Raw genomic sequence first — 27,727 nt, forward strand, 5'->3', positions numbered from 1 at the left:
AATATTTGTAACATTTTATATTTAAAACACAATTTTAAATGTTAAATCTAAACATTAAATGTTGAATCTGAATATTATATTTAAATCTTTCTTAACTCAGGTTGCAAATCTAATATGAAAGTTCACTCATGTACTGTATGTGGGCCATAAACACTGACAAGATCTATTCAGTAACTAGTCAGTACATTAGTACCAGTACCAAATTTGTTATATGGAGTCTTAAATAAAGAAATTTAACAGCCATGTACTTTTTTCCTAGTATACACAACATTGAAGATGGAAGTTCTTAAAATTATTTTCAATTCTTTTCATATGAATTCTAAAGTTAAGTAATTTTAGAAGATTCACGGACTATATACCTATTGTGTTTGATTTGTACAGTACTGTCATATTTACTGTTTAAAAGGGTCATACTCTGTGTTTGGAGAGGAGGATAATATAACGCATGATCTTGTGGAAGCTGACTTTGATATTGACTGGACTGCAATTACAAATCTGAGCGACATGTACTCTGAAGACTATTTCTTTTATGGTGACTGGAAGGAAGCAGGTATGTTAGATATGTTAATAATTGAAACCAATGCTAGACTGCTGCAATATTACTAAAACTTTGCATGTCTTATATCCACCTCCAGATCCTTTGACTCCAGTTAACCTGACAGTGGACTCCGTGTTCAACAGCTCATACTCCTGCAACCTTACTGTGAGCTGTAGTACAAATTACTTTGAAATCATCAGCATTTTTAAATGTGATAGCAAAACCTGCTATCAAGAGGGAGGAGAGCAAATAGAGGAAAACTGGTGGCCCACTGCTTTTCTTCATGTCTACCTGTCAGATGGATCCATCATATGTAACCATAGCAATACAGTAAATTGGACCAAGGACATGATAGAGATTGATCGTTTTTGTCCTCAAAATGCTGGTAAGTCAGATAAACATATAAACAGTTTTTTGATAAAATTTCCCAGCTTGGAAACTGACTGTAAGCCTAAAAACATTTGTATAATATGGAAACATGCGATACATCATTGATCTGCATGTGTGAAAAACAAATTAAAGAACCAGTAATTTATTTTAAAATATCATTATAACTGACTAGTCAGTGAATGGTGACTTGCTATTTTTGATTCAGCTTTAATGTGTTAGATATATGGTTTTAATATATGGTTTATTACAGACTGTAAAACACATATAATGACAATTACATTTTGAATCAAATGGTCTCCACATCTAGTGAGAGGTATTACTGGTTTTATCCTTTCCCAATGTGCTGTAAAGTTAAAGTCTGCTTTTGCTTTGTGTTTCAGGTTCTGAGAGTTTCTCTGACGGTGTCTCTATCTGTATGGTGAAGACAGTCGTGTTCTCTGTTGGTCTGATCATCATGTTCTTTGCTGTCATCAGTGTTCACCTCATAGAGAAACTTCAGACGCAAAACTAAACAAGTAGTTCTCTGTGAACCAGTTTCACAGATCACACAAAAAAACTTTCATTAACACCAAAGCAGCTGAAACAGATTAACAACCCCCCTGCTGCTTAACTGATGACATCACTATCCTAAGTGTTTAATTGACTGGATATTTAGAAAGGAAGACATGTGGCAATGGGCTGCATGTGGTTACCTGCTCACCCACTGAACTAAACTGGCACCCAAATTTATTTTTTTACTAGTTTAATGAAAAAAAAATACTGGCTTTAATGTAAAATACGCAAATTTTTCATATTCTGTTAGGGAAATTAATGAGTGACACAGTTTGGATCTGTTTTGATTTTTTTTTTTTTTGGGGGGGGGGGGCTTTTGTTTGTGTTGCAGGTTGTGAGTCTTTATCATCTGTGTGGTGAAGATAGTCGTATTCACATTTGGTCTGATCATCGTGTTGCTTGTCAGCACTGTAGAGAAATGTAAGAGAGAAAGATAGACAGTGCAAACTTTAAGCTATAACTATTTTTGAAGGGATCTGTGTTTTGTTTAATTTATACAGTGCAAAGAGATCATCAATATCATTTTAAAATTTTAGGAATTTGCAAATGTTTTATAAGGAATGCAGTACATGTTTTAAAACCTCTAAAAGAAAATTTACTCATCACATTTTCAATTTACACATTTGAAAGTCAACGCAAATTTGCTTCAAAAGAACTCCACAAAGCAACTAACATAAATGTGCTAATTATTTTTGATGAAATAATCAAAAGTCAAGACTCTGCATCACATTGTGAATAAATGCTTGTTAATCCTGATAAAGCTGTTTTCTGAGTTTTTATATTGAAAGCAAGTCTAAGGAGCTTGCAAAGAAAAGCGTCTGGACTTCTTTAAGTTGCTTGAAGGCATTTCACCTCTCATCTGAGAAGCTTCTTCAGTTCTAAGGGTCAAATGGTGGAGAGTCCCAGATTTAAACCCAGTGGGAGTTTCCCTCCAAAGAGGGACAAAGGACCCCCTGATGATCCTCTACCTAATCACATGAGCCAAGGTGCGAAAACAGGTGTGGGTCACAATCAGCCAGGGTTTCGGGTGAGCTCATTGTGAAACCTGGCCCCACCCTATCATGTGATTTGAAAGCAAACCAAAAGTATATATGATTCCTTTTCCCAAAAGCAGGTTTAAGGTTTTTCTTCAGTGTGAGGGGATCAACTAATAACTAAACTGTTCTAATCCCCAAAATAAAAAAAATAAGTCTCTGCTATCTCAAAAGTTACCACGACTGCTTTGTAGTGTCTGTAGTGTCCTAAAAATCATGTCTCATTCAAATTCACATATCAAACTGTTTCGTTAACTAAGTGTTTTAGTCGCTACTGACATAATTGAAGCAGTAAAACAAGGAATTGACAGGAAGTTGCAGAATTGCAGAAGTTTCAAAGTTCATAAATACCAGAGCTGTGAGAAGAAACCCGGCCCTGTGGCTCTGTGGAAACACTTCATGGCTTCATATCTTGGTTATAGAAAACTTGAGATTCAACAACATTTTTCTTTTTGATTAAATGATGATGATAAATGAGTAAATGTTAACATTTATAGAAATAATTAATGCTTCCTTGTGTCAGTTCAGTTTTTCTCAAACTGAACACTAAGGCAAAATTCGCAAACAAAGAGTTTGCAAAGAGCAAACCTTTTATTGTATTTTATTCTATGACTGGAAACACATGTACTAAAACTGTGTTTTTCATTACATACTGTCTGTATATTGAACAACAATCATTATATCATTCAGATTCTTTTAAGACAGAATGATATTGCAAATGCTTTTGTTGAAAGACAATCATATAGGTTGTCTGACATTTTGGGAGAAAATTATGAAAAAAACAAAATGATGTAAAAATTGTTTTAACAGCTGAAATTCAGATCAGTTTGAATATGTAACAAGGTTGTGGTGCAAACTGAAGTATGGCAAAAACAAGCTTTTCTGCTGTTCTGCTAATTGTAATTCTCTTTCTTGTTCTCCATCTGTGAAAAGATGCTACTTCCTTCATTGGGAAATTTAAAATGCTGGGTAATAATAGTAATAATTTTTTATTCGTTGGAATTCTAAATCCATCTATCTATCTTCTGCTTATCCGTGGCAGGGTCATGGGGGCAGCGGCCTAAGCAGAGAAGCCCAGACCTCCCTCTCCCCAGCCACCTCCTCCAGCTTATCCGGGGGACATCAAGGCGTTCCCAGGCCAGCAAACAACATTTGGATAACATCCACACATGCAAAACATCATTGATCTGCATGTGTGAAAAAGAACTAAGAGACCAGTAAATTATTAAACATTGTATAAGCGACTATTCAGTGAAAAGTAACTTGCTATTTTTGGTAAAGTGTGTTCAATATATGGTGCATTGTTACAGACAGTAAAACATATACAATGACAATTACATTGTGAATCAAATGGTATCTACACCCAGTGACAGGTATTACTGGTTTTATCTTATCTTATCCTGTATGGTGAAGACAGTCGTGTTTTCTGTTGGTCTAATCATTGTGGTGTCTGCTGTCATCAGTGTTCACCTCATCAAATGCAAAACTAAAGAAAAATCTATGCATAAAACTGTTCATGTACCTTTACATGCACTCCACAGGGCATGTATGATTAGCTATCAATAAAGTCCACCAAATGCTTTATTTATGAATAGAACTTCTTTTTGCTGATGTTAAAATGCTTTTTAGGATTTCTTCCTAGGAAAAATAGTGTTTGGGAGGCTAAGCAGCTTTTTGACTTTTGAATGTTTGGTTTATATCACTCTTGATTCTAGACATATTGCCTGTTTGCCATTTATTCCTGCTGGTTTTTTTATTTATATTTTATTCCAGCATAGTTGGTGTGCAGCACCTTTAATTTAGATGTAAATGTACAATAACTATTCTATTCTATTCTATTCTATTCTATTCTATGTGTTTCTTTGATATCACCAGCAGAGGGCAGTGGATGACCTGTGTTTTTGTGTTATTTTAATGTTTGTTGATCATGTGGGACCAGCACCCCAATACAGGAAGGCTGGATCGGCTTTGTGTTTAAAAAATCCTCATCTCTGATCCTATGGTTCTTACCCAGTAGGCAATGCAAAGCTAAAATAAAACATGATGGATGAGGAGACTTGCCCATTTGAACTAGCTCTCCCTCGGTTGTCTAACCCACCTAGTCTGATATAAATTGGAGCCCGAGTAGCCTTGCCTTCCCTTATCTATCAGCCACACATATTATGGCGGCTCCTCTCTAGATCAGTGCATTTGTCATATGACTGGGTTTATTTTAGTGGCCTAAACAGTTAGGCCTATAAGACCTAACCTATAAGAGCTATTTACAATAACATGGATTTATACTCAGATATCTACCTTTACTGTTTCACAAAGAGAAAGGGAATGTCCACATTTTAGACTTAAGTTGCAGGATAGTTTATTAAGGGAATTCAAAAGGGGCAAAACAAAAACAAGATTCAGAGAAATCTAAAAATCTGTTTTTACTGAAATTAAAGTGAGCTAAAAATGGCATTCAAAAAGCTCACAAAAATGACATTTGTTTTGTTTATGAACTTTTCGTGTACATATGCATTCAAAACCTTTTTTTTTTAGAAAAATAGATACATCCAGAGACAAGATAGTAATCGTTTTACTAGGAGCAAGGTGAACGGCAACTGCAAGATATTATATCACAGATCTACATTCGGTCAGTCAGCTTTTTCCATAAAGGCTTGCCATCTGTGGAACACTTCCAACCGAAATCAAATTGATCACAGACATCAGATCCTTTACACTGCAGGTTAAAGTTTGGTTAAAGGGAAATCAGAGATGCAGTCATTTTAACTAATGATTTTAATTTTATTTTAAATTATTGTCTGTTAATTGTAATTGTATTTATAATGTAATTTGGTTTTATGAAAATGTATTTTTAATTGTAAAATGTACCTATTTTGATTGTAAGCCCAACAAGGGACAATTGTTGAAAATTAGCAATAGCTATAAACTTATGTGCGTTACATCAGTTTCATGTTTTGTACTTGGACTATGTTAAACTGCACTGTCCCTTTTAAATAAAATAAATAATAAAATAAATACAGTAATATTAACTGAATACAACATCACGGTTCAAGGTAAGTATTGCAACTTGTCACACATTGATGGAGAGTAACCACTGATGTGTATTTTACATTAAACACCTCCTCCCCCCTCAGATCCAGTGTCACCGGTCGACCTGACCGTCAATTCTGTGTCGAGCAGCTCAGACTCGTGTAACCTCACTGTGACCTGCAGCACAAAGCACGCTCACATCAGCAGCATTTTTACATGTGACACCACAACCTGCTATCAGGAAGGAGGAGAGCAATCAGAGGTTACAACCTCAGGTGCTTCTCTCCATGTTTACCTGTCAAATCTATCAGTCATCTGTGACCATAGCAACCAGGTCAGCTGGACCAGAGACATGAAGAACATTGAACATATTTGTGCACTACTGGCTGGTAAGACTGAAAGAGAAAATGTTGATGATGATCATTTTGATTTTTTTCTTAAAATAACACTTCTTTCATTTAAAGAAATTAATTATTGACGTGACCTTCTCACACCAAGAGTGAAATATAACTTCACAGAAAGAGAATTAATATTTTTCTGGATGCTATTTTATTGTTTTTGACCACTAGTTTAAGAGTAAAACAAGCAAATAAAGTTATTTGTATACCTGCTTTGCACATTATCGGTCTATAAAAAAGACAAAACAATCACTACTAGTCAAATTCTGTAAGAGAAATTAATTGTTTTTTACATCTGATTGACTCAGAGTTTAATCTGTTTTTATATTTAAGGTCTTTTGATTATTTTGTTTGTTTGTTTGTTTGACATTTTCTTTGTGTTGCAGGTTGTGGGAGTCTCTGTGATGGTATATCTGTCTGTGTGGTAAAGACGGTTGTTTTCTCTGTGCATCTAATCATCATGGTGTTTGCTGTCATTAGTGTCCACATCACAGAGAAAGTTGAGAGGCAAAAAATAAATAGTGCATCAATTACACCGTACATATAGTTCACAGCCTTCTTTTTTAAAAAACGTCTTCTCTAACCACTTGTATCCTGTTTCATTGTTTGTAATTTGTTGCATATGCTGTATAAAACCCATATATATGCTCTGAGTGTTGTTCATTCCCTATGCTACAAAAATATAAATATGATTTAGGAATTTTGAAAACAAGACTTTGGAAGTATTTTATGATAAAGTCTTACAGACTAGAATTTACTTATATTCACTCATCATTTGATAATTTTATACTAAATGTAAAATTAATTAAAGTGCATACATAGTACATATAAACATGGTCACGTCAAAATGGGTCAAAAAAGATGTTTGTGATAGAAGTGCTAAATAATTTATAAAAAAATAAAGGTTATGTATCACTTTTTAAAGAAAATTGTGTTTTTAACGTTTTTTCTTAAATACAAGTTTCTTCTCTCTTGGATCGGCTGGAGTGTGTTTCTGATTTCTTTTTTTCCCCACAATGCAGGATTAATTCAAATTCAAATTCAAATTCAAATTTTATTTGTCACGTACACAGTCATACACAGTACGATATGTAGTGAAATGCTTGGACAACTGCTCGTGACCTAAAGAAAACAAAAAAAGGAAAAGGCTATGAATAAGATAGGAAATAAATATGAAAAATTAAAAAGGGTAAATTTAACTAGGAAGGAATAAAATATAAATTAAGGTTAAAAATGAAATAACTGTACAACACAAATTAGAATGAAGGGTAAATTTAACTGGGAAGAATAAGATAAAGATAAATATATAAATTAAAGTTGAAAATAAAATAACTGTACAACAAAATACACAATACACAATATAGAACTATATAAGAATGTATGAAGAAATCTAAATATAAATAAATATATACACAATAACAGCAGCTGTACAAGTATTAACCGGAAATGAAGAATATAGTGACCAGTGTTGTGCAAAACCAAAGTCCAGAAAGTCCAGTGTGTGTGTAAGAACTGTATGTGTGGGTCAGTACTGTGTGGTGGTGTGATTGAGAGACCGTATCGCCTGCGGGAAGAAGCTCCTCCTCAGTCTCTCTGTGTTGGTCTTCAGGGAGCGGAATCGCTTTCCTGACCTCAACAGAGAGAACAGTCTGTTGTTGGGATGGCTGAGGTCCTTCACGATCTTCCTGGCCTTGGTCCAGCACCGCCTGCTGTAGATTGAGTGCAGGTCAGGGAGCTCGGAGCGGATGGTGCGCTCAGCTGACCGCACAACCCTCTGTAGAGCTCGTCTGTCCTGCATGGTGCTGTTCCCGAACCAGGTTAAGATGTTTCCCGCCAGGATGCTCTCTATGGTGCACGAGTAAAAGTTCCTGAGCACCTTGGAGGGCAGTTGGAAGTCTCTCAAGCGTCTGAGGTGGTAGAGACGCTGTCGGGCCTTTTTCACCACGGTGTTGATGTGACAGGACCATGACAGGTCCTGCGTGATGTGAACTCCGAGGTATTTGAAGCTGTCCACTCTCTCCACTGGGCACTCGTTGATGACGGGGGTCTGGTAGTTCCTCTCCTGCTTAGTGCTGAAGTCCACTATCAGCTCCTTTGTCTTACTGACGTTTAGAAGGAGGTTGTTCCTCTGGCACCAGTTCTCCAGATTCCTAATCTCCTTCAGGTAGGCCGTCTCGTTGTTATCAGAGATCAGGCCCACCACGACGGTGTTGTCAGCAAACTTGATGATGGTGGTGGAGCTGGTAGTGGCCACACAGTCATATGTGTACAAAGAGTACAGCAGGGGGCTCAGAACACACCCCTGGGGGGCTCCAGTGCTGAGAGTGGTGGAGGCTGAGACATGTCCGCCCATCCTTACTGCCTGTGGTCTGCCAGTTAGGAAGTTGGAGATCCACTGACACATAGATGAGCTGAGTCCCAGATGCTCCAGCTTGGTGGTGAGTGTGGAGGGAATTATGGTGTTAAATGCAGAGCTGTAGTCTATGAAGAGCATTTTAACATAATTCCCCCTTCTAGTGTCCAAGTGAGTGAGTGATGTGTGGAGGAGATGAGAGATGGCATCGTCTGTGGAACGATTTGGACGGTAAGCGAACTGTAGTGGGTCCAGTGTGTCTGGTAGTGAAGAAATGATGAAGTCTCTGACCAGGCGTTCAAAGCACTTCATCACTACTGAGGTGAGGGCTACAGGGCGATAGTCATTGAGAGAAGCAGGGTGGGGTTTCTTCGGGACAGGAACAATGATGGACTCTTTGAAGCATGTGGGGATCACCGACTGAGATAAAGAGATGTTGAATATCTCAGTGAACACAGGAGCTAGCTGGTATGCGCAGTCTCTTAGGATACGACCTGGGATGCCGTCTGGTCCTGCTGCTTTCCTGGTGTTCACTCTTTTGAAGGCTCTCCTTACTTCATGCTCGGAGATGACGAGCACGTTTCCGGTGCTGGCAGTATCTTCCTGTCTGCAGCCGTTAGCGCCGCTAACACTAGCATTGTTGGAGACCTTAGCTGCAGCCTCGAAGCGAGCATAGAAAGTGTTCAGCTCGTCTGCCAGAGTCACGGCCGCGTTCGTCATACCGGTTGTTGGTGCTTTATAGTCCGTTATTGTCCTTAGTCCCCGCCACAGGCTCCTAGAGTCACTCTGTTGGAGTTGTGACTCTAGTTTCCTCCCGTAGCGCTGCTTCGCCTCTTTCACCGCCCTCCGCACGTCATATGACGCGGCTTTGTACGGGTCCATGTCCCCCGTCATGAGTCCCGTGTTGTAGGCAGCGGTGCGGGATCTCAGAGCGTCGCGGATGGTTTTATCCACCCACGGCTTCTGGTTGGGAAACGTTGTGATAGTCTTTGTCTCCACGGTATCATCCGCTAGTTTCCCGATGAATCCCACAACCGCTTCCGTAAACACGTTGACGTCATCGTCGGAGCTGTTTCTGAACATGCCCCAGTCTGCGTCATCGAGTGCGTCCTGTAACGCGGCCACCGATTGATCCGTCCAGCGCGCGACCTTCCTCTGAACCGGAACTTCCTGTTTCAGCCTTTGTTTGTATTTTGGCATGAGGAAGATGGCGGCGTGATCAGATTTGCCAAACCCTGAACTTTCTTCAATGTAACCAGAAGAGGGCAGCGAGTGACTTGTGATGTGGGCTGCAGGGAGATCATAAGTTTAGAAATTTTATTTTCAGCTGTTAATATATAAACGTTTCTCTTTTTTTTTTTTTTGTCTGTCCCATTTGGTTCTTTAGCTGTCAGAATTGTTGTCTGAAGACCAACAAGGATACCCAATGGATTTACTTTATGAAATGGATCATCACGGCCTTGCCGTATTGGTCCATTTGATCAACCTTTGTTGTTATTATTTATTTTATTTTATTTTCAGTTTTTACAGACGGGACAGACATGACTGAGGGATAGGAAAGGGAGAAAGAAAGATGAAGGAAAAGAAAAACAGAAGGGAAGAGGGACAGTGAGAAAGGGTGCTTAAAAAGAGAAAGAAGAGAAAAAAAAATCTCCTGGATCACCTGTTGAGAGAAAAAGAAGAGAAAACAAGCAAAAAAAACCAACAGAGCAACATACTAAACACAACACCATCATGTTAATCTACAGTGGGGCAAAAAAGTATTTAGTCAGCCACCGATTGTGCAAGTTCCCCCACCTAAAATGATGAGGTCAGTAATTTGCACCAGAGGTACACTTCAACTGTGAGAGACAGAATGTGAAAAAAAAATCCATGAATCCACATGGTAGGATTTGTAAAGAATTTATTCGTAAATCAGGGTGGAAAATAAGTATTTGGTCAATAACAAAAATACAACTCAATACTTTGTAACATAACCTTTGTTGGCAATAACAGAGGTCAAACGTTTACTATAGGTCTTTACCAGGTTTGCACACACAGTAGCTGGTATTTTGGCCCATTCCTCCATGCAGATCTTCTCGAGAGCAGTGATGTTTTGGGGCTGTCGCCGAGCAACACGGACTTTCAACTCCCGCCACAGATTTTCTATGGGGTTGAGGTCTGGAGACTGGCTAGGCCACTCCAGGACTTTCAAATGCTTCTTACGGAGCCACTCCTTTGTTGCCCGGGCGGTGTGTTTTGGATCATTGTCATGTTGGAAGACCCAGCCTCGTTTCATCTTCACAGTTCTCACTGATGGAAGGAGGTTTTGGCTCAAAATCTCACGATACATGGCCCCAATCATTCTGTCCTTAACACGGATCAGTCGTCCTGTCTCCTTGGCAGAAAAACAGCCCCATAGCATGATGTTTCCACCCCCATGCTTCACAGTAGGTATGGTGTTCTTGGGATGCAACTCAGTATTCTTCGTCCTCCAAACACGACGAGTTGAGTTTATACCAAAAAGTTCTACTTTGGTTTCATCTGACCACATGACATTCTCCCAATCCTCTGCTGTATCATCCATGTGCTCTCTGGCAAACTTCAGACGGGCCTGGACATGCACTGGCTTCAGCAGCGGAACACGTCTGGCACTGCGGGATTTGATTCCCTGCCGTTGTAGTGTGTTACTGATGGTGACCTTTGTTACTTTGGTCCCAGCTCTCTGCAGGTCATTCACCAGGTCCCCCCGTGTGGTTCTGGGATCTTTGCTCACCATTCTCATGATCATTTTGACCCCACGGGATGAGATCTTGCGTGGAGCCCCAGATCGAGGGAGATTATCAGTGGTCTTGTATGTCTTCCATTTTCTGATGATTGCTCCCACAGTTGATTTTTTCACACCAAGCTGCTTGCCTATTGTAGATTCACTCTTCCCAGTCTGGTGCAGGTCTACAATACTTTTCCTGGTGTCCTTCGAAAGCTCTTTGGTCTTGGCCATGGCGGAGTTTGGAGTCTGACTGTTTGAGGCTGTGGACAGGTGTCTTTTATACAGATGATGAGTTCAAACAGGTGCCATTCATACAGGTAACGAGTGGGGGACAGAAAAGCTTCTTACAGAAGACGTTACAGGTCTGTGAGGGCCAGAGATTTTCCTTGTTTGAGGTGACCAAATACTTATTTTCCACCCTAATTTACGAATAAATTCTTTACAAATCCTACCATGTGGATTCATGGATTTTTTTTTCACATTCTGTCTCTCACAGTTGAAGTGTACCTCTGGTGCAAATTACTGACCTCTGTCATCATTTTAAGTGGGGGAACTTGCACAATCGGTGGCTGACTAAATACTTTTTTGCCCCACTGTAGCTAAGTGTACACAGCAGTAAATACTAAATATTGAATATTATTGTGTAGCAAGCAGGACCGACAGCCCACAATGTGCTTGGAAATAGCAGTCAATAGAGGTGTAGTTTATGTCTATGAACAGTGAACACCCGTGTGCACACCTGTGTGGATCAGCGCGCTTGTATTCAAAAGGTTTCCCCATGTAATGGTCTGCTAGAGGATGTAGAGAGCCATAGCCCCATCCCCCAGGGCATGAAGCAGGCATGGAGGAGATCCAGGCTCCAGACATCCAGAGGCCCCAGAGTGCGAGAGCCCAAGGAGGACCACCGGAGGGGCATCCGTGCCACCCTCCTGGGAAGAGCTGAGGAGAGCCCCAGATGAGGGGTCACCCAGTTGCCATGAAGCAGAAGCCTGAGGGGGTTGCAGTGGCGTGCCAGAGTGAAGCGAGCCGCAGGCCCAGAGGCCGGAGGCCGGAGGCCCGAGGGCCCCCTTTGCCCCGGAAGAGGCCTGACCGAGCAACGGGCACCAGGCCCCGCCAAGTAGTCACTGGGAGTGAGCTAGTACATACCTGAGCGCCCAGCCCCGGACACCAAGAACCACCAACGCACCGACCCCTGAGGGCATCAGTCACCGGCAGGGAGTGTGGTGAGGGGAGATAGGCCTTTGGAGGGCCTGGGAGTTCCCAGAGAGGTGGAGTGTAAGACCCGACCTGACATATAAACACAGACAAACAGGCATTCCCACCCTCATGCACACATATACAAATACTCAGCACTCATATAAACGTTTCTCATTTATGTTTGGTTGGGGGGATTTTGGTGACATTCATAACTACTGTATAGGACAATTCCAGCAAGAACTCAATCCAGAATTTTACATTATCAATCAAAAACCCACAGATATCTGATATTTCATGAAGTCAATTCCTGCAGCTTAAATGCATTCAGATCATCATATTACCTCTTCTGCTTTGATCGGCCTGATCGGACTCTGTCTTTAAAACTCCTGTAATCTCATCGTGACTTGCAGTGCACGGGACTCGCACCTTAGCTCACCAACTCTCACACATTACCCCAAAAATCTGCAGGAAGAATAATAAAAGTTTGTTCGTGCAGGCTGATACGGGTCAGACTGAGTCATGGCTTCTGTTTTGTTGTCTCTTTCTGCTCAAAGGTAGTGTTACTGTGAAACCATGGCTATCTCAGAGCTAAAACTAGCACAGCTCACAGATAGTTCACTTTTGCACTGTTGGTCTGTATAGAGGAAGAATGCAGCTGTGAGAAGGGGCTGACCCTGTTCTGCTGTCAGTGGTGTAAAACACTTCCATGTTGTTGCGTTTCAGAGAAACCTCGAGACTCTAGAATGTTTTTCTTTGTGATTCTTGTGTTGCTGTCCTGCACTGAGGCTGAAGGTAGGAAAAAAATGTCTAAATATTAGCACACATATAGTAGCAGTATATAACAACTGCTTCTTTAATTAAACAGGGACAGAACTGACAACGATGAACGTGTTCACTACAAAACGTATCTTTCAATTTATTGCAGAAGGTAAAAGACTTGATTAATGTCTCAAACTACATTAGTCAAGAGTTTAATCAGAGCTGTGTCTTTGACAGGCTGAATAAGCTCTGACAAGTTAGTCCATCTAAAAATAGTCACTTCCTCTTTCTTGCAGTCACTCTGCTTCCTGGTTCTGAAAGAAAATAAAACCAACACATCGGAAGGACATCCAATGAGCTTATGTACCCTGGTAAACCAGTGTGTCCTAACAGGCCAATTTTGTTTTAGGTGAGAGGGGAGGAAGAAAACATTATGGAAGAAATGTCACTGTGTCTCAGATAATGTTTTTCAAAATAGTTCTCTGTCCTGGGTGAAGATGTGCTATTGAATTGATAAAAGAGAAGTAGTTTAAATGGAGAATTTTGAGAATTATTAAGCACTGTCCTGTTATATGAGTTATATGTTTGCTATTTCAAGCAAAGAGTATAAGATACATTTATCTGAAAAGTTCAAAACAACATCGCAGTTTAAGGCTGATTTCAGGCACAGATGAGGAGCAACTGCTAACAACTTTTCATATTTTGACCTCTTAAAAACACTGAACTGTGTAAAATCTTACCCTGCTATAAAAGAGGTATTAGAGCTGTTTAATAATTCATTGTAAAGCAACAAATTCCCCATTAATTTCCAATCATGATAAAAACAAACACTATAAAAATAATTAAAACAAATCAGGTGTGAGTAGAAGACTTTACGTCTTACGTGTCTCTTTAGGTCTTTATAGGGTCTGAAAATGTGCTTGTACTTCATGGAACAGACTTCATCCGCCATCTGTTGTAGTAGTGAAATAGAAACTTAATTTACTACCAAAAAACAGTTATTATCAAGATGCAATAGTGTTTGACAGTGGTGAAGGATAGGAGGAATGCAGACTGGAAACAGACAGTTTGGGTCTAACATTAAGGCTTTCAAATGTTGTATAACTTTATCTCAGTCTTCTTTTAATTTTTCATGGTTGATTCCTTCATTGATGATTTTTGGTTAAATTTGGTGACAACACTTACAACATCAACACTAATGAAAAAAACAGTTACCCACTATAATAATTTTATCTCACTGAGCACTAAATCAGAGAATCAGAAAGTTGAAAGGTGGGGGTGGACAAAAAAATGACAAATATGTTTTTTTAAATGTGTGGGAGGCCAAGAATGCAACTTTCAAAGTAATCCTAACTGTCCTGACCTTTGGTTGACGTATAAACTAGAATGAAAGATTGCTGGAACTCTTTCACAGCTGTTAATTTAGTAATAAGCAGTGTAGGGACCAGAGATGGGCAGTAACGCGTTACTTGTACTTGTAAACCCCCAGTTTTGCCAGGGGGGCAGGTAGGGCATTAACAGGGAACAAAGAAATACTTTTCTTTCTTATTCTCATTTAAAATATCTAGCTTTTATTAAATAATTATCTGAATCTTACAAGAAACGATTGATAGATTGATGCATATATACAATCAAAACAGTGTACATCACTGTCACAACAGCGTTTGTTTTCATTCAAAGACTGTATGATTTTTCCTATAATGGTGGGCTGGTCTCTAGTCAAAATGCCCAGGCCGATTTTTTGTCCCAGTCCAGCCCTGTATGCAGCTCACCTTCAGTCTAGTGTTGCTTACATCTTTCTATTTGGAAGGCAGAATTTCCAAGTTCTGAGTACAATCGAAAGCACCACGACTGCAGTTTTCGTGTTGGATGTAAAAAGCGCACATGATGCTGTGACGTAGGCTAGAATCATGGCGATGGTCCAGGCATGGGATTTCTCTCGTGGAAATAAGCACATTATTTTTTCCTTTCTATTGGTAGGTGGCACAGTGCACTTGTGGCAAGTAAGCAAGCTAGAAGACTGGCAGTCTTGCTGGGTATCCAGTTACGGAAGCAACACATTAACAAGAGAATTCTGAGAATAACCAAAATTACCTTCCCTAGTAACTAGTTACTTTGAAAGTAACGAGTAACTTGAAATAACTGAGTTACTTTTGATAGAAGTAACTAGTAATGTAACTAAGTTACTAATTTAAAGTAACTTACCCAAAACTGGTAATAAGACTTGATATATTTGGTCATATCTCAAGATATGAGAGGTGGGCTGTCCGAAGTGAGATGGAAGCTGTATCTCATAACAAGTTCAGGTTTTCCACAACAGCTTTTTCTGAAATGTGAAACTGATTATTGTTTGGTGGATGCTAAAAACCCAAGCAGTTAGCTGTGACTAAACAATAATGAAAATAATCAAACAATAGGGAAGAGCAGCAGGTGGTGTCAGGGGAGGTTGACCAACAAAGATGGTGTCCATCACAAACTCATCCCTCCCCCTGTGTGAGTAGGCTACCAGGACCTGACCAAAGGTGTGCAGAGCAGCAGAAGGCAGGTGAAAAGCTGCGGTGAAAAAAATATAACAAAAGAACCAAAATCTTCACAACACTGCAACGCTGTGTCAGGTCCTTTTTGTGTTGCATTTGTGTTTGATTTTGATTTAACATAATTGCAGCTGGATGTTCGTGACTGATATTTTTTGTTTTTCCTTTTCTTTTAGGTCTCCAACATGTGTTTGTGCTGCATGGAAACGACTTACACTTGGATACAGAGAAACCTTTTAAACTTGACGAACAGACAGATTTGTTCTGGAGATTTAATTCCAATAACAATATAGCTAAATGTGTTTTTAATAAAGATCCAGTCGTGTATATCAAATATGCAGGAAAGGCTGAGGTGTTTGGACAAAATTACTCTTTGAAATTAAAGAATGTTCAACACAGTGACAGTGGAGATTATAAAGCAGTTGTGGTCAGCGAACAAGAGCAAAGGGTAGCTGAATACAAGGTCATAGTTCAAGGTAGGTTTCTATTTTCATTATTACTTTGAAATGTTCACAAATCATAGGCCTATTTTTAATACTTTCACACCTCTTGTTCCCCAGATCCAGTGACTGCTGCCAAACTGACAGTAGAGTCAGTGTCCAAGAGCTCAGACTCCTGTAACCTGACTGTGACCTGCAGCACAGTGGACTTTAACATCAGCAGTAGTTTTAGATGTGATGGTAAAATCTGCTCTCATGCAGAAGAAAAGGATTTGAAAGCCACAAAAGAATTTTCCTCTTTAAGTGTTTACCTGCAGCAAGACACCATTTACTGTAATCACAGCAACCAAGTGAGCTGGAATCAGACCATGAAGGTGCTCAAATCTTACTGTGAAACAGAGACAGGTGAGAATAAAGTTCATAATAATGAATGAAAAACTGAAATAACCAGATTTTTAAAGGACTTGCTGTGTGATGTTTGCATGTTGTCCCCATGTCTAATTACATATCTTTGGATTGTGATAGAAAGCACCCACAATCCAGTCCAAATACTTGAATTGTCACCTCATTGGTCTGACACACAACACCAAACTATCCACAACACAACACTCTAACTACACAAAACAGCATTTTAACTACACACTCCAAACACGCTAAACTAAAATCTCTCACATCTCCAAACTCTCTCTCTCTCCATCACTCCTAAAACTTCCTCCTCTTTCTAAACAACCAAATGTCATGTTGCCATAGCACTTTTTCATTGGTCAACATTGTACATTTTTCCACCAACACGAAAGGGCTGTTTTTAGTTTTTTTATTTTTTGCTCATAAGCAGAGAATGCTCGCTAGCGCTGTCCTTAGACAGTAAACGTGACGAAACTATTCAGGAAAAAACACGTGTATATATTGTTTATCATGACTCTGGTTTTACGTGGCCTATCAACACAATTTAAAAACTGGCAAATATCACCTTGTTGCTTTGTCATCTTAAAGTGGTCATGTGATTGGCTTACCACGACTACTTTATTCTTCCTCAGTCAAACAGCAGCAATCATGCGATTGTTTTGCCCCCTAGCTCCAGGTGTTGTGGCAAAAATTGATCGTTGGGCAGAAAGTGATTGCCGTCCGCGGGAGCACGCGCAGCTGCTTAAAGCTGTAGCGCCCAGATTACTTATGTAGTCAGCTACTTCCATGCAACTGATATTACGTGCGGTAAGATGAATGAAGCTTCAACCGTCTGTTTGTTGAAAAATAGTAACGTGACCGCATTTTCTTGTTAGTAACGGTAACGGCGTTGTAACAATAGAAATTCATTGTGAGGAACTAAATTTTTTTTAGTTCCTCACAATGAATTGAAAAATAACTGAAAAGAAAATGTTAATTTCTAATACTTTGCTGGCAGTGACACCATGAAGTCTTCAACTCATGGACATCACCAGATGCTGGGTTTTCTCCTTTTGTTGCTCTGCCAGGTTTTTACTGCAGAGGCTTTCAGTTGCTGTTTGTTTGTGGGCCTTTCTTCTCTTTATGGTAGACCTAGATACTTCTACCTCCTGGAGTTTGTTGTTCACTTTGTTGGCTGTAAAAACGATTCTGTGATTAGCCACCACTGTTGTCTTCCGTGGACATCCAGGTTGTTTTGTATTGCTGAGTTGACTAGTGCTTTCTTTCGTTATTTCTCAGGATGAACCAAATTGTTGATTTTGCCACTCCTCCTAATATTGTAGTATTTTCTCAAATGGGATTTTTCTGTTTTTGCAGCTTAAGGATGTTGTTTCACCTGCATGGAGAGCTCCTTTGACTGCATGTTGTCTGTTGACAGCAAAATGTTCCAAACACAAGCACCACACCTTAGATCAGCTCCAGGCCTTTTATCTGCTTAATTGATATACGAAGGAATTGCTCACACCTGCCCATGAAATAGCCTTCGAGTCAATTGTCCAATTATGTTTGGTCTCTTTAAAAAGAGTGTGGGACATGTTAAGGAGCTAAAACTCCTAAACCCTTCATGCAAGCTGAGTCTACAAATTATGTCCATGTCCATCATATAACTACAATTGGAATATGTTTCAGTAAACATGTAAAAAAAAATGTGTCAGTGTCCAAATATATATGGACCTAACTGTAGATACACTTCAGTCCTCAATGTGTCCTCTGTCATGGTGTCACTTGCTGCACTCCGTGTTGTTTGCTGTCAGTCCTGTGAATGTCCTAGTGATGCTGCCTTTTGGTTTTGAATATTTTTTGGAATCTAATTTAGTCACAATAAAGGCTCGCTTTTTCTCTGTGTGGCGGGGCGTGGCCTGCGGTGCCATGCAGGGAAGGCGGACGCACCTGCACGGCATCTGCAATCACGCCCCGCCGACTTAAATATTATACTGGGTCCTGTGGTTGGGGTTTTTGTTGCTATGTTGAGCTGGCAGCGGGAGAGCTGCAGCTCTGGGTGCGAATGTACAGCAACCATGAAAGTATTAATAAAGTATGCTGCAAAGCATGAACGTGCACCTGGGTCTGCCGTGGTCATTTACACTCTGGAATGCTAAATACAGTTGGGATACATTCAGAAATAAATTAACTGTATTTCTGAAATGTAAAAGATTTCTTGAGTCAGACAAAAGAAACTGTACTTTGAATTTACTTAGTGTGTTTCATTATTTCTGCTCATGTCTGCAGGTATCTCCATCTGTGTGGTGAAGACATTCGTGTTCTCTGTTGGTCTGATCATCATGGTGATTGCTGTGATCAGTGTCCACATTATGGAGAAGATTAAGAAGTGAAAATAAAGAAGAGGCTTTCCACGTACACACATAGCTAATACACTTTTAGAAAATGTTGAAGTTATAGATACCAGTGGTAGATAACTACACAGGTTAACACATTTTGGCGGTTTGCTAATTTTTATGCAGATACCGTTTTTTGTTATATAGCACAAAATTAGGCATTGCAAATGTTTTGTAAGTATAGACATTTGCACATTTAATTCCGTTAATTTTCTGAATGTTGAATGTAAACATAACAAACGCTCCACAAGACATGCATGGCAAACATGTTAAATCACTGTCATCACTGCAGAGAAATTTAAGAAAGAAAAATAAATTTTGCAGTGCTTACCCACTGCACATAGATGTCAATGCAAACTTGCTTGAAAAGAACTCCTCAAACCATCTATGATAGCGTTACCAATTATTTTTGATGAAATAGTCAAAAGTCAAGACTCTGCATCATTTTGTGAATAAAATACTTGTTGATCCTTATAAAGCTGTTTTCTGAGATTTTATAATGATAGCAAACACAAAAGAAGCATTTCTGATTCCTATTCCAGAAAGCAGCATTAAGATGTTTCTTCAGTGTGAGGGAATCAACTGATAACTACTACTAAGTTGTAAACCCAAGAATAAAAAAAGAAATGATTTCAGCTTCAAAGCTCATTTAAAATCATCAAAGACCAACCTATCAATCTCTGATATTTTAGAAGTTACTGATTCTGCTTTGATTGGTGTCTTCTTTGTATTATTCTAAATGTTAATGAGACACTGACACCATCATTTAACATTCAAAGTAACCTAAGAATGAAAAAAGGGTTCAAAAATATATCTGAGATGAAAATTGGGTATCTTTCCAAATGCAGCAAGTTACATATTCAATATGCTGACAATTTTTCAAGTGTCCCAAAAAATCATGTCTCATGTTTAAATTCACATACAAAATTGTTGTCAAGTTTCAAAGTTCTTAAACAACACAGCTTTGAGACGGAGCGTGGCCCTGTAGCTCTGTGAAAAACACTTCATGGCTTCAACATTTTTCTTTTAGATGAAATGATGAATGATTAACTGTTAAAACCTACAGAAATTATTGATGCTTCTTTTTGTCAGTTCAGTTTATCTCAAACTGAACACTAAGACAAAAATCGCAAACATGCAAAGAGCAAACCTTTAATTGTATCCTATTCTTTGACTGAAAACACGTGCGAACTAAAACTATATTTTTATTATATACTGTCTGCATATTGAACTACAGTCATTATATCATAAAGATTCTTTTAAGAGAATCATTTTGCAAGTGCTTTTGTTGAAAGACAGTCATATTTTTAACATTATTTTGTAATAAAAATATGGGAAAAAAACACAAAACCATGTAAATTTTGTTTTAACAGCTGAATTCAGCTGAAATTCAGATCTACTGGAATATGTTACGAGACTGGGGTGCAAACTGAAGTATGGCAAAAGCAAACTTCTCTCTTGTTCTGCTACTTTTATTTCTCTTTCTTGTTCTCAATCTGTGAAAAGATGCAACTTCCTTTTTCTTGTATTAGACGTCTGTTTTTTTTTTGTTTTGTTTTTTTGTGCAAGCATTTTTGCTTAACATGCAAAACCTAAAGGATGTTACAGCCTAAAGAGGAATTTGGTATCACTGCAAATGCAGCTTGTAGCACAAATGGCGGACCTGACCACACTTCAATGCTTTTTAGCATCTTTATTAACTCACACTCGAATGCAGTTTTCCAGCTGATTAAAGTAGATTAAACTTCAATATTAAACGTAAAAAATCAGATACCCTGAAACAATTTCAATCATCATGTTTATATTGTTGTCCTTTCTGTAGTTCATGGGGAAAGTTAAGACACTGACCAATAACAATAATACATTTTCATTTTTATTACCCATTAACAAATTCCACCAAATGCCTAATTTGTGAATAAAAATGCTTTTTGCTGGTGTTAAAAATGTTGTTGAGGCTTTTATCTCAGGGAAAAAGTATTTGGGAGGCTAAGCAGGTTTTTGACTTTGGAATATGGACTTCTTTGATATCACCCACATAGGGTAGTGGATGACTTTGGAGGTAGGCTACATTGCCGAGCAGAAAATATACAGATTAATAGTGTTTTTGTGCTATTTTAATGTTTGTCGGTTTTGTGGGACCAGTACCCCAATACAGGTAGTCTGGATGGGCCCTCTGCTTTAAAAGTCACTTATCCCTGATGGGTCTTACCCAGTAGACAATGCAAAGCTTAGATGGTAAATGGTAAATGGTAAATGGCCTGTATTTATATAGCGCTTTACTAGTTAGAGCCTGATGGGTGTTCTAACCACCGCTCTCTCCCAGCTGACTACTCCACTGACTCTGGTAAAAATTGAGCATTAGTAGCCATGGAGTCAAAGGCAGTGTGCTGTGAAACCATGGCTATGTCAGATCGACAACTGGCACAGCTCAAAGATAGTTCACTTGTGCACTGTTGGTCTGTGTCAAGTCTAGAGGAACAACACAATCGTTAGAAGGGTATGAGGGGCTGACCCTGTTTTGCTGTCAGTGGTATAAAACACTTCCATGTTGTTGCGTTTCAGAGAAACCTCGAGACTCTAGAATGTTTTTCTTTGTGATTCTTGTGTTGCTGTCCTGCACTGAGGCTGAAGGTAGGAAAAAAATGTCTAGATATTAGCACACATATAGTAGAAGTATATTGCAACCGCTTCCTTAATTCAACAGGGACAGAACTAACAAAGATGGAAAGTGCAAATGTTTTCTTTTATAGTAGTGTTCACTACAAAAGATATCTGTTATTTTATTGCAGCGGATGAAAGACTTGATTAATGTCTCAAAGTACATCACAGTTTAATCGGAGCTGTGTCTTTGACAGGCAGAATAAGGTTTGACAAGTTAGTCCATCTAAAATAGTCACTTCCTCTTTCTCGCAGTGACTCGGTTTGTGTGCTAGAAGGTTTCCTGGTTCTGAGAGAAAATAAAACCAGCACAACCAAAGCTTTCAATACAGAACTTTAGAAGCATTGAACACTGCAGTTCCAGGATGATTTCAGACACAGATGAGGAGTAACTGCTGCCATCTTTTCATACTTTGACCATTCAACACCACATGAGAAAAACTGTAAAATCTTACCCTGCTATGAAAGCTATTAGAGCTGCCTAATAATTTATTGTAAAACAACTAATTGTCCAATAATTTCCAATGATAATAAAAAAACAATATAAATATAATAAATCAAACAACGTGTGAATACATGATTTTTATGTCTTTATAGGGTCTGAGAACATGTTTGTACTTAATAGAACTTACATGTGGACATAAAGAAACCTGTTGTAGTAGACAAAAATAAACTTAATTTACTACCACTAACAATGTTGGTAACTATTATTATAAAGATGCAATCATGTTTGACACATGTGAAGGACAGTCTGAGTTATTTAGACAAAATTAGTCTTTGCTTTTAACCTAAAAAAAAAGATTAACAGGAAATACTGTGTAATGTTCAAGCAGACAGTTAGGGTCTGAAATACTAAGAGTAAGGATTTCAAATGTTTTATAACTTTATCTCAGTCTTCATTTCATTTTTCATTGTTGACTCCTTCATGGCCGATTTGTGGTTTGGTTCTTTGACGTGGTCTGGGAGCAGACCCATTCTGTAAGGTTTGGGGTTGTAGCTTCCCTATTTCTGTCATGGAGGGAAGCAGAGATAGTTTAATGAATTTGGGCAACTCTAGATATTAGAGGTGCACCATCCAAAGTTGTGTGGAAGTCATAACTTCTAATAGGAACTGATTTTCACGAGAAGGTTTATCTGTGAAGTCCACATTTTATTGTTGGAAATTATCTCAACAAACAGTAACTGAAGGACGATGTGGGGCAAGTTACACACAAATCTATATTAAGTTTAGAGATGTCTGATTGGTGTAAGGGTTTTTATTACAGCTGAATAACAATTAAAGATATTTGCACTAATAAATGTGTTTATTTATCAACATATAAACAGATTATATAAAAATGTTGACAAAACAATAATAAAAATACTAAAAAAAAATACTGTATTTAATTTGAGAGACTTCCAGTTGCATGTTAATAAGATGATTCTGATATCAGGTTTGTTGTTTTTCTTTTCTTTTAGGGCTCCAACATGTGTTTCTCCTCCGTGGAAAGGACTTACACCTGGATATAAAGAAATCTGTTGTACTAGACAAAAAAACTGAATTGATCTGGAAATGTAATAAAACTAACAATGTAGCTAAATGTGGTTTTAATAATGATCCAGTTGTGTTTGACAAATATGAAGGAAGGGCTGTGCTCTTCAGGCAAAATTATGGGTTGTTATTAAAGAATGTGCAACACAGTGACAGTGGAGATTATACTGCATTCATGGTTAGCTATGAAGACCAAAAGGTAGCTGAATACAAGGTCATAGTCCAAGGTAGGTTTCTGTTTTCATTATCTTTTTGAAATGGTGATACAACATAAATCTCTTTATGCCTGTTACTCTTCAGATGCAGTTTCTCCAGTTGACCTGACAGTGGACTCTGTGTCTGGCAGTTCAGACTCCTGTAACCTCACTGTGACCTGCAGCACAGTGGATTCTCAAATCAGCAGCATTTTCACATGTGATGCCCAAAACTGCTCTCTGGTAGAGAAAGGAAGCTTTAAAGCCCAAACCTATTCTTCCAATCTCACTGTCAATTTGCAGCAAGACTTAATCGTCTGTAATCACCACAACCAAGTGAGCGTGGAACAGACTAAGAAGGACATTAAACGTTATTGCAAGGAAAAACCAGGTAAGATTCAAAGACATCACATTCATTTGTACATTCTGCAAAATCATGTCTTGACCCTTTGTTGGGGCAGTTGTAACCAATCAGCTGTCCTATAATGAGCACATCCACTCAGAAGTTACCAGAAATTTTCAAGCTTGTGTCAATCTCAAAACCTGTGTTAAATACCTTTAGTAGTAGTTGACTGCTTGAAGAATAATTCTGGTTAACAATAGTTGGCATGAGAAGTATTCCATATGTATATCACCAAATTTGACAGTTATTATCTTTCTTTTGATGAGAAAATCTAAAATATTCTGAATACTAGAGTGTAAGGTCGATGGCAAAAACCCCCACCAGAGGGGTCACACCCAGGTGAGGGGTTTTGCTGGGTTTTGCGCGCAATGTGTTCAGTTCATGTTTGGTGGTCAATAAAGTTGGAGGAAAAGGCTAAACCTCCTGTGTTGTCTGACCCTTCACTCCACAGCATTAGATTTTTAAGGATGACAACAAAAGCTGCCCATCACAATCTCTAATGCTTTTATTTGTGCCTATTTATTAAATAAATAAGTCATTTGTAACTATAGCAACCAGGTCACAATTAAATTAGAAACAACTCAGATGTAGTTGAAGTGCAGACTTTAAGCTTTAATTCAGCCGGTTGAACAAAAAGACTGTATAAAATGTGAGGAACGAAAATTCTTTAGCTCCTTACAATGAATTCATTTCAGGAGCTCAAGATTAATTGGAAAAGTTGAATAACTGAAAATAAAATGTTAATTTCTAATACTTTGCTGGAAATGACACCCTGAAGTCTTGAACTCATGGACATCATCAGATTTTGGGTTTTCTCCTTTTTTATGCTCTGCCAGGTCTTTACTACAGAGGCTTTCAGTTGCTGTTTGTTTGTGGGCCCGTCTTCTCTTTATTGCTGAGTTCATCAGTGCTTTCTTTCTTTCTCAGGATGTACGAAATTGTAGATTTTGCCACTCCTAATCTTAAAGCCGTTTCTCAAATGGGATTTTTCTGTTTTTGCAGCTTAAGGATGTTGTTTCACCTGCATGGAGAGCTCCTTTGACTGCATGTTGTCTGTTGACAGCAAAATGTTCCAAACACAAGCACCACACCTTAGATCAGCTCCAGGCCTTTTATCTGCTTAATTGATAAAAACATACAAAGGAATTGCTCACACCTGCCCATGAAATGACCTTCGAGTCAATTGTCCAATTACGTTTGGCCCCTTTAAAAAGACTGTGGGACACATTAAGTTCCATGTCCATTATATAACTGTAATTAGAATATGTTTCAATAAAGTGTCCAAATATATATGGACCTAACTGTATATAAACCTCAGTCCTCCCTCAATCCCTAAATCTAATTTAGTCAGATAATCACAATAGTCACTTGCTTTTTCCTCTGGAATGCTGAATACAGTTGGGATACATTCAGAAATAAATTAACTGTATTTCTGAAATGTAAAAGATTTCTTGAGTCAGATAAAAGAAACTGTACTTTGAATTTACTTAGTGTGTTTCATTATTTCTGCTCATGTCTGCAGGTATCTCCATCTGTGTGGTGAAGACAGTCGTGTTTTCTGTTGGTCTGATCATCATGGTGATTGCTGTGATCAGTGTCCACATTATGGAGAAGATTAAGAAGCAAAAATAAAGAAGAGGCTTTCCACTTACACATATAACTTATATGGTTTTAGAAAATGTTGAGGTTATAGATACCAGTGGTAGATAACTACACAGGTTAACACATTTTGGGTGTTTGCAAACATTAAAAATTCTCAAATAGCACACAAGGAATCTGTATCACTTTGTAAATAAAATGCTTGTTGCTCATGCTAATAATATTACAGAAGATTTCATCTTGAAAACAAAACTTTTGGTGGTCTGACCCCTGAACTGAAGAAATTGTCAAATTAGATGATATAGGTTAAAAATTTCCATTTTACTTACTTTATAACTTAGCTTCCTAATGTGGCAACACAAGGGTAATTAAAACTGAGAGTTAGATAAAACTGTGAACAGTTTGGTTCATCTTTAGTTATATGGTTCTATCCAGCATATTCTATCTTGATATGCTGTCTTATCACAGGTTAATTTTTCAAAAATATTAGCAATGATTTATGCAAAGAAAGGGCTACGTACAACTCTTTATTTCTATTAATGTCTTACTTCATTCCTACCTGATTGACATGTTTAGGAATTATGAGTGATTGGCTCACTGTAGTGGTAAAAGTTGCTACCAATCAAATTATGATATGGTAAAGTTAAAACAAAACACAACTGACTGTTTTATATTATATCTAATATATATTATGTAATCATCCTTATAATTACAAAATGTTTTAAGTAAGATTTATGTTTTGTAATTTAAATCTGACATCACAAAAGTATTTTGGAGGTTGAATAATGTATTTTGTAACTGCAGTACACATAATACTAATTTTGAACAATTTTGTCCAGGTTCCTTGCCACCAGGGACTCCTTCAGGACCATCGTGTTCAGTTACAGAGTCGGGGTGTCCACGGTGAGCCAGATCATCCCCCAGGTAGCGACGGCCATCTGGGACTGTCTAGTGGACGACTTCATGGCTGTGCCTTCACCTGGAGACTCAAAGAGAAAGTATATACAGTGGTCCCTCATTTATTGCAGCAGGGTTTCTCAGAATAACTAGCCCCTCGCCACACACTTTATACACTTTATTTTTTAATTTTTTTTTTTTAAACACACACATGAAGATTAGTCACAGTTCTCACAAGTTGATTCTCACAGTGCAAACCTTTGTAGATTTCAAAACGTAAAAGTATCATTATGCTGTTTTTTCTTCGTCTGCCTGCCACATTTGTGCGCCTTTTCCCCTCCAGGAGTCACTCCATAAGCCAATGAGATTATCACATGACATTTTTGAACAGGGATATTTCTTTTTAACTGTTTTCAATTTAACGTAATATTTAAGTGTTTCTTAGTTTTAGACTAGTTGGTTAGTCTATTTCAATGTTTTAAACCATATCCCAGGGTTTTTACTTCACCATTTATGGAGTTTTAAGAAGCAAATAAAAGACAGAGCTTAATTCTGTAAAGATTAGATGAAAAATACTCAAAGGATAAATTCAATTGGTTTATTATTTTATTACATAAGTTGAAAAAAGTAAAACAAGTAACTACAGAAACAACAAAAGAAAATTTAAACAATCAAATAAGTAAATGAAGGGGGGGGGAATGGAGGAGGAGAGAAAACCCCAACAATCCCCTCTGAGCAAGCACTAGGCGACAGTGGGGAGGAAAAACTGCCTTTTAACGGGCAGAAACCTCCAGCAGAACCAGGCTCAGGAGGGGGCAGTCAACTGCTGGGACTGGTTGGGGGGTGAGGGTGAAAAAAAGAAAAAAGATTAAGAAGGTAGGGAATAGGTGTTAGGAGAGAAAGGGAGAGGGGGGACAGGAGAGGTGACAATTAAGATGGCTCACAGGTGGAGGAAGACGAGGCTAAATCATCTGAATAACCAGCAGAAGCCTCTTTTCTTCGTTTCCAGGTATTTTTCCATGAGCGCTTTTTTCTCCAGGATAAGGGTTCTCAACTGATCGTTTGTTTCTGCATTTTGCTTCTCGAGTTGCTTGCATCTTTGCTCCATTTCTTTTAATCCTGCTTGTTCTTTTCTAGGCTTTTCTTTCGGGTCTTTGTATGTTGCCTTCTCCATTCGATTTGCCTTGCGCATGTCTGTATTTCTCTCTTGTTTTTTGTTGTACATCTCTTCTTTCAGGTCAATTTTTCTCTTGAATTCTTCATGCATACGCAGCAGGTGTTCCCATTTTTTCTCTTGTTGTTGCTTTTGTGCCTCCATGTCAGTTATTTGGCTCCTCAAGTCAGTGACCCTCAACAACATCACATTCATGAGCTCTGAGTGTTTTTTCCTTATTCCATCGATCGTACACTGCATCTCTGAACATTGCTTTTCCAGTATTTCCTTTTCTCTTTCCAGTTCAGGTGTTTTGTCCTTCATTTCATTACAAAATTCTCGTAGTTCTAGATTCCTTTTCTCAAAGTCCTGGAGAATACGTTTTTCCTCTTCCTGTTGCTTTTTTTCTTCAAGAAGCTCTTTATTTTTGCACTCTGTTTCATCAAACCTGACTTTCAGATCTACGTACATTTCCCTCATGGCTTTGAGTTTGTGCTCCATTGGTGTTTCTTTTTCTCTTTCCAGTTCAGGTGTTTTGTCC

General features: G+C 38.5%; 2 protein-coding genes across 2 annotated transcripts; both read left to right on the forward strand.

The window, feature by feature from the left end:
* Positions 1-12,981: 12,981 nt before the first annotated feature.
* Positions 12,982-18,748, forward strand: LOC146613043 (uncharacterized). Its single transcript, XM_085378946.1, has 4 exons — positions 12,982-13,030; positions 15,708-16,007; positions 16,092-16,376; positions 18,645-18,748. The coding sequence occupies exons 1-4, from the start codon at positions 12,982-12,984 to the stop codon at positions 18,746-18,748; spliced, it is 738 nt and encodes a 245-aa protein (XP_085235072.1).
* A 2,585-nt stretch (positions 18,749-21,333) lies between these two features.
* Positions 21,334-25,169, forward strand: LOC146613044 (uncharacterized). The gene is made up of 4 exons (XM_085378942.1): positions 21,334-21,382; positions 22,868-23,167; positions 23,241-23,525; positions 25,060-25,169. The coding sequence occupies exons 1-4, from the start codon at positions 21,334-21,336 to the stop codon at positions 25,167-25,169; spliced, it is 744 nt and encodes a 247-aa protein (XP_085235068.1).
* Positions 25,170-27,727: the final 2,558 nt, after the last annotated feature.

This window comes from Diplotaxodon limnothrissa, linkage group LG18, assembly GCF_057381915.1.
Source record: "Diplotaxodon limnothrissa isolate DT_005_m linkage group LG18, D_limnothrissa_male_GT1.1, whole genome shotgun sequence".
NCBI classification, from domain to species: domain Eukaryota; kingdom Metazoa; phylum Chordata; class Actinopteri; order Cichliformes; family Cichlidae; genus Diplotaxodon; species Diplotaxodon limnothrissa.

Bases quoted from the DNA above. Each gene is read 5' to 3' on its own strand.
- LOC146613043 (XM_085378946.1), top strand. From the start codon at position 12,982: ATGTTTTTCTTTGTGATTCTTGTGTTGCTGTCCTGCACTGAGGCTGAA. The intron at 16,008-16,091 runs GTAGGTTTCTAT...CTTGTTCCCCAG, and splicing joins ATACAAGGTCATAGTTCAAG to ATCCAGTGACTGCTGCCAAA. The intron at 16,377-18,644 runs GTGAGAATAAAG...TCATGTCTGCAG, and splicing joins TTACTGTGAAACAGAGACAG to GTATCTCCATCTGTGTGGTG.
- LOC146613044 (XM_085378942.1), top strand. From the start codon at position 21,334: ATGTTTTTCTTTGTGATTCTTGTGTTGCTGTCCTGCACTGAGGCTGAA. The intron at 21,383-22,867 runs GTAGGAAAAAAA...CTTTTCTTTTAG, and splicing joins GTCCTGCACTGAGGCTGAAG to GGCTCCAACATGTGTTTCTC. The intron at 23,526-25,059 runs GTAAGATTCAAA...TCATGTCTGCAG, and splicing joins TTATTGCAAGGAAAAACCAG to GTATCTCCATCTGTGTGGTG.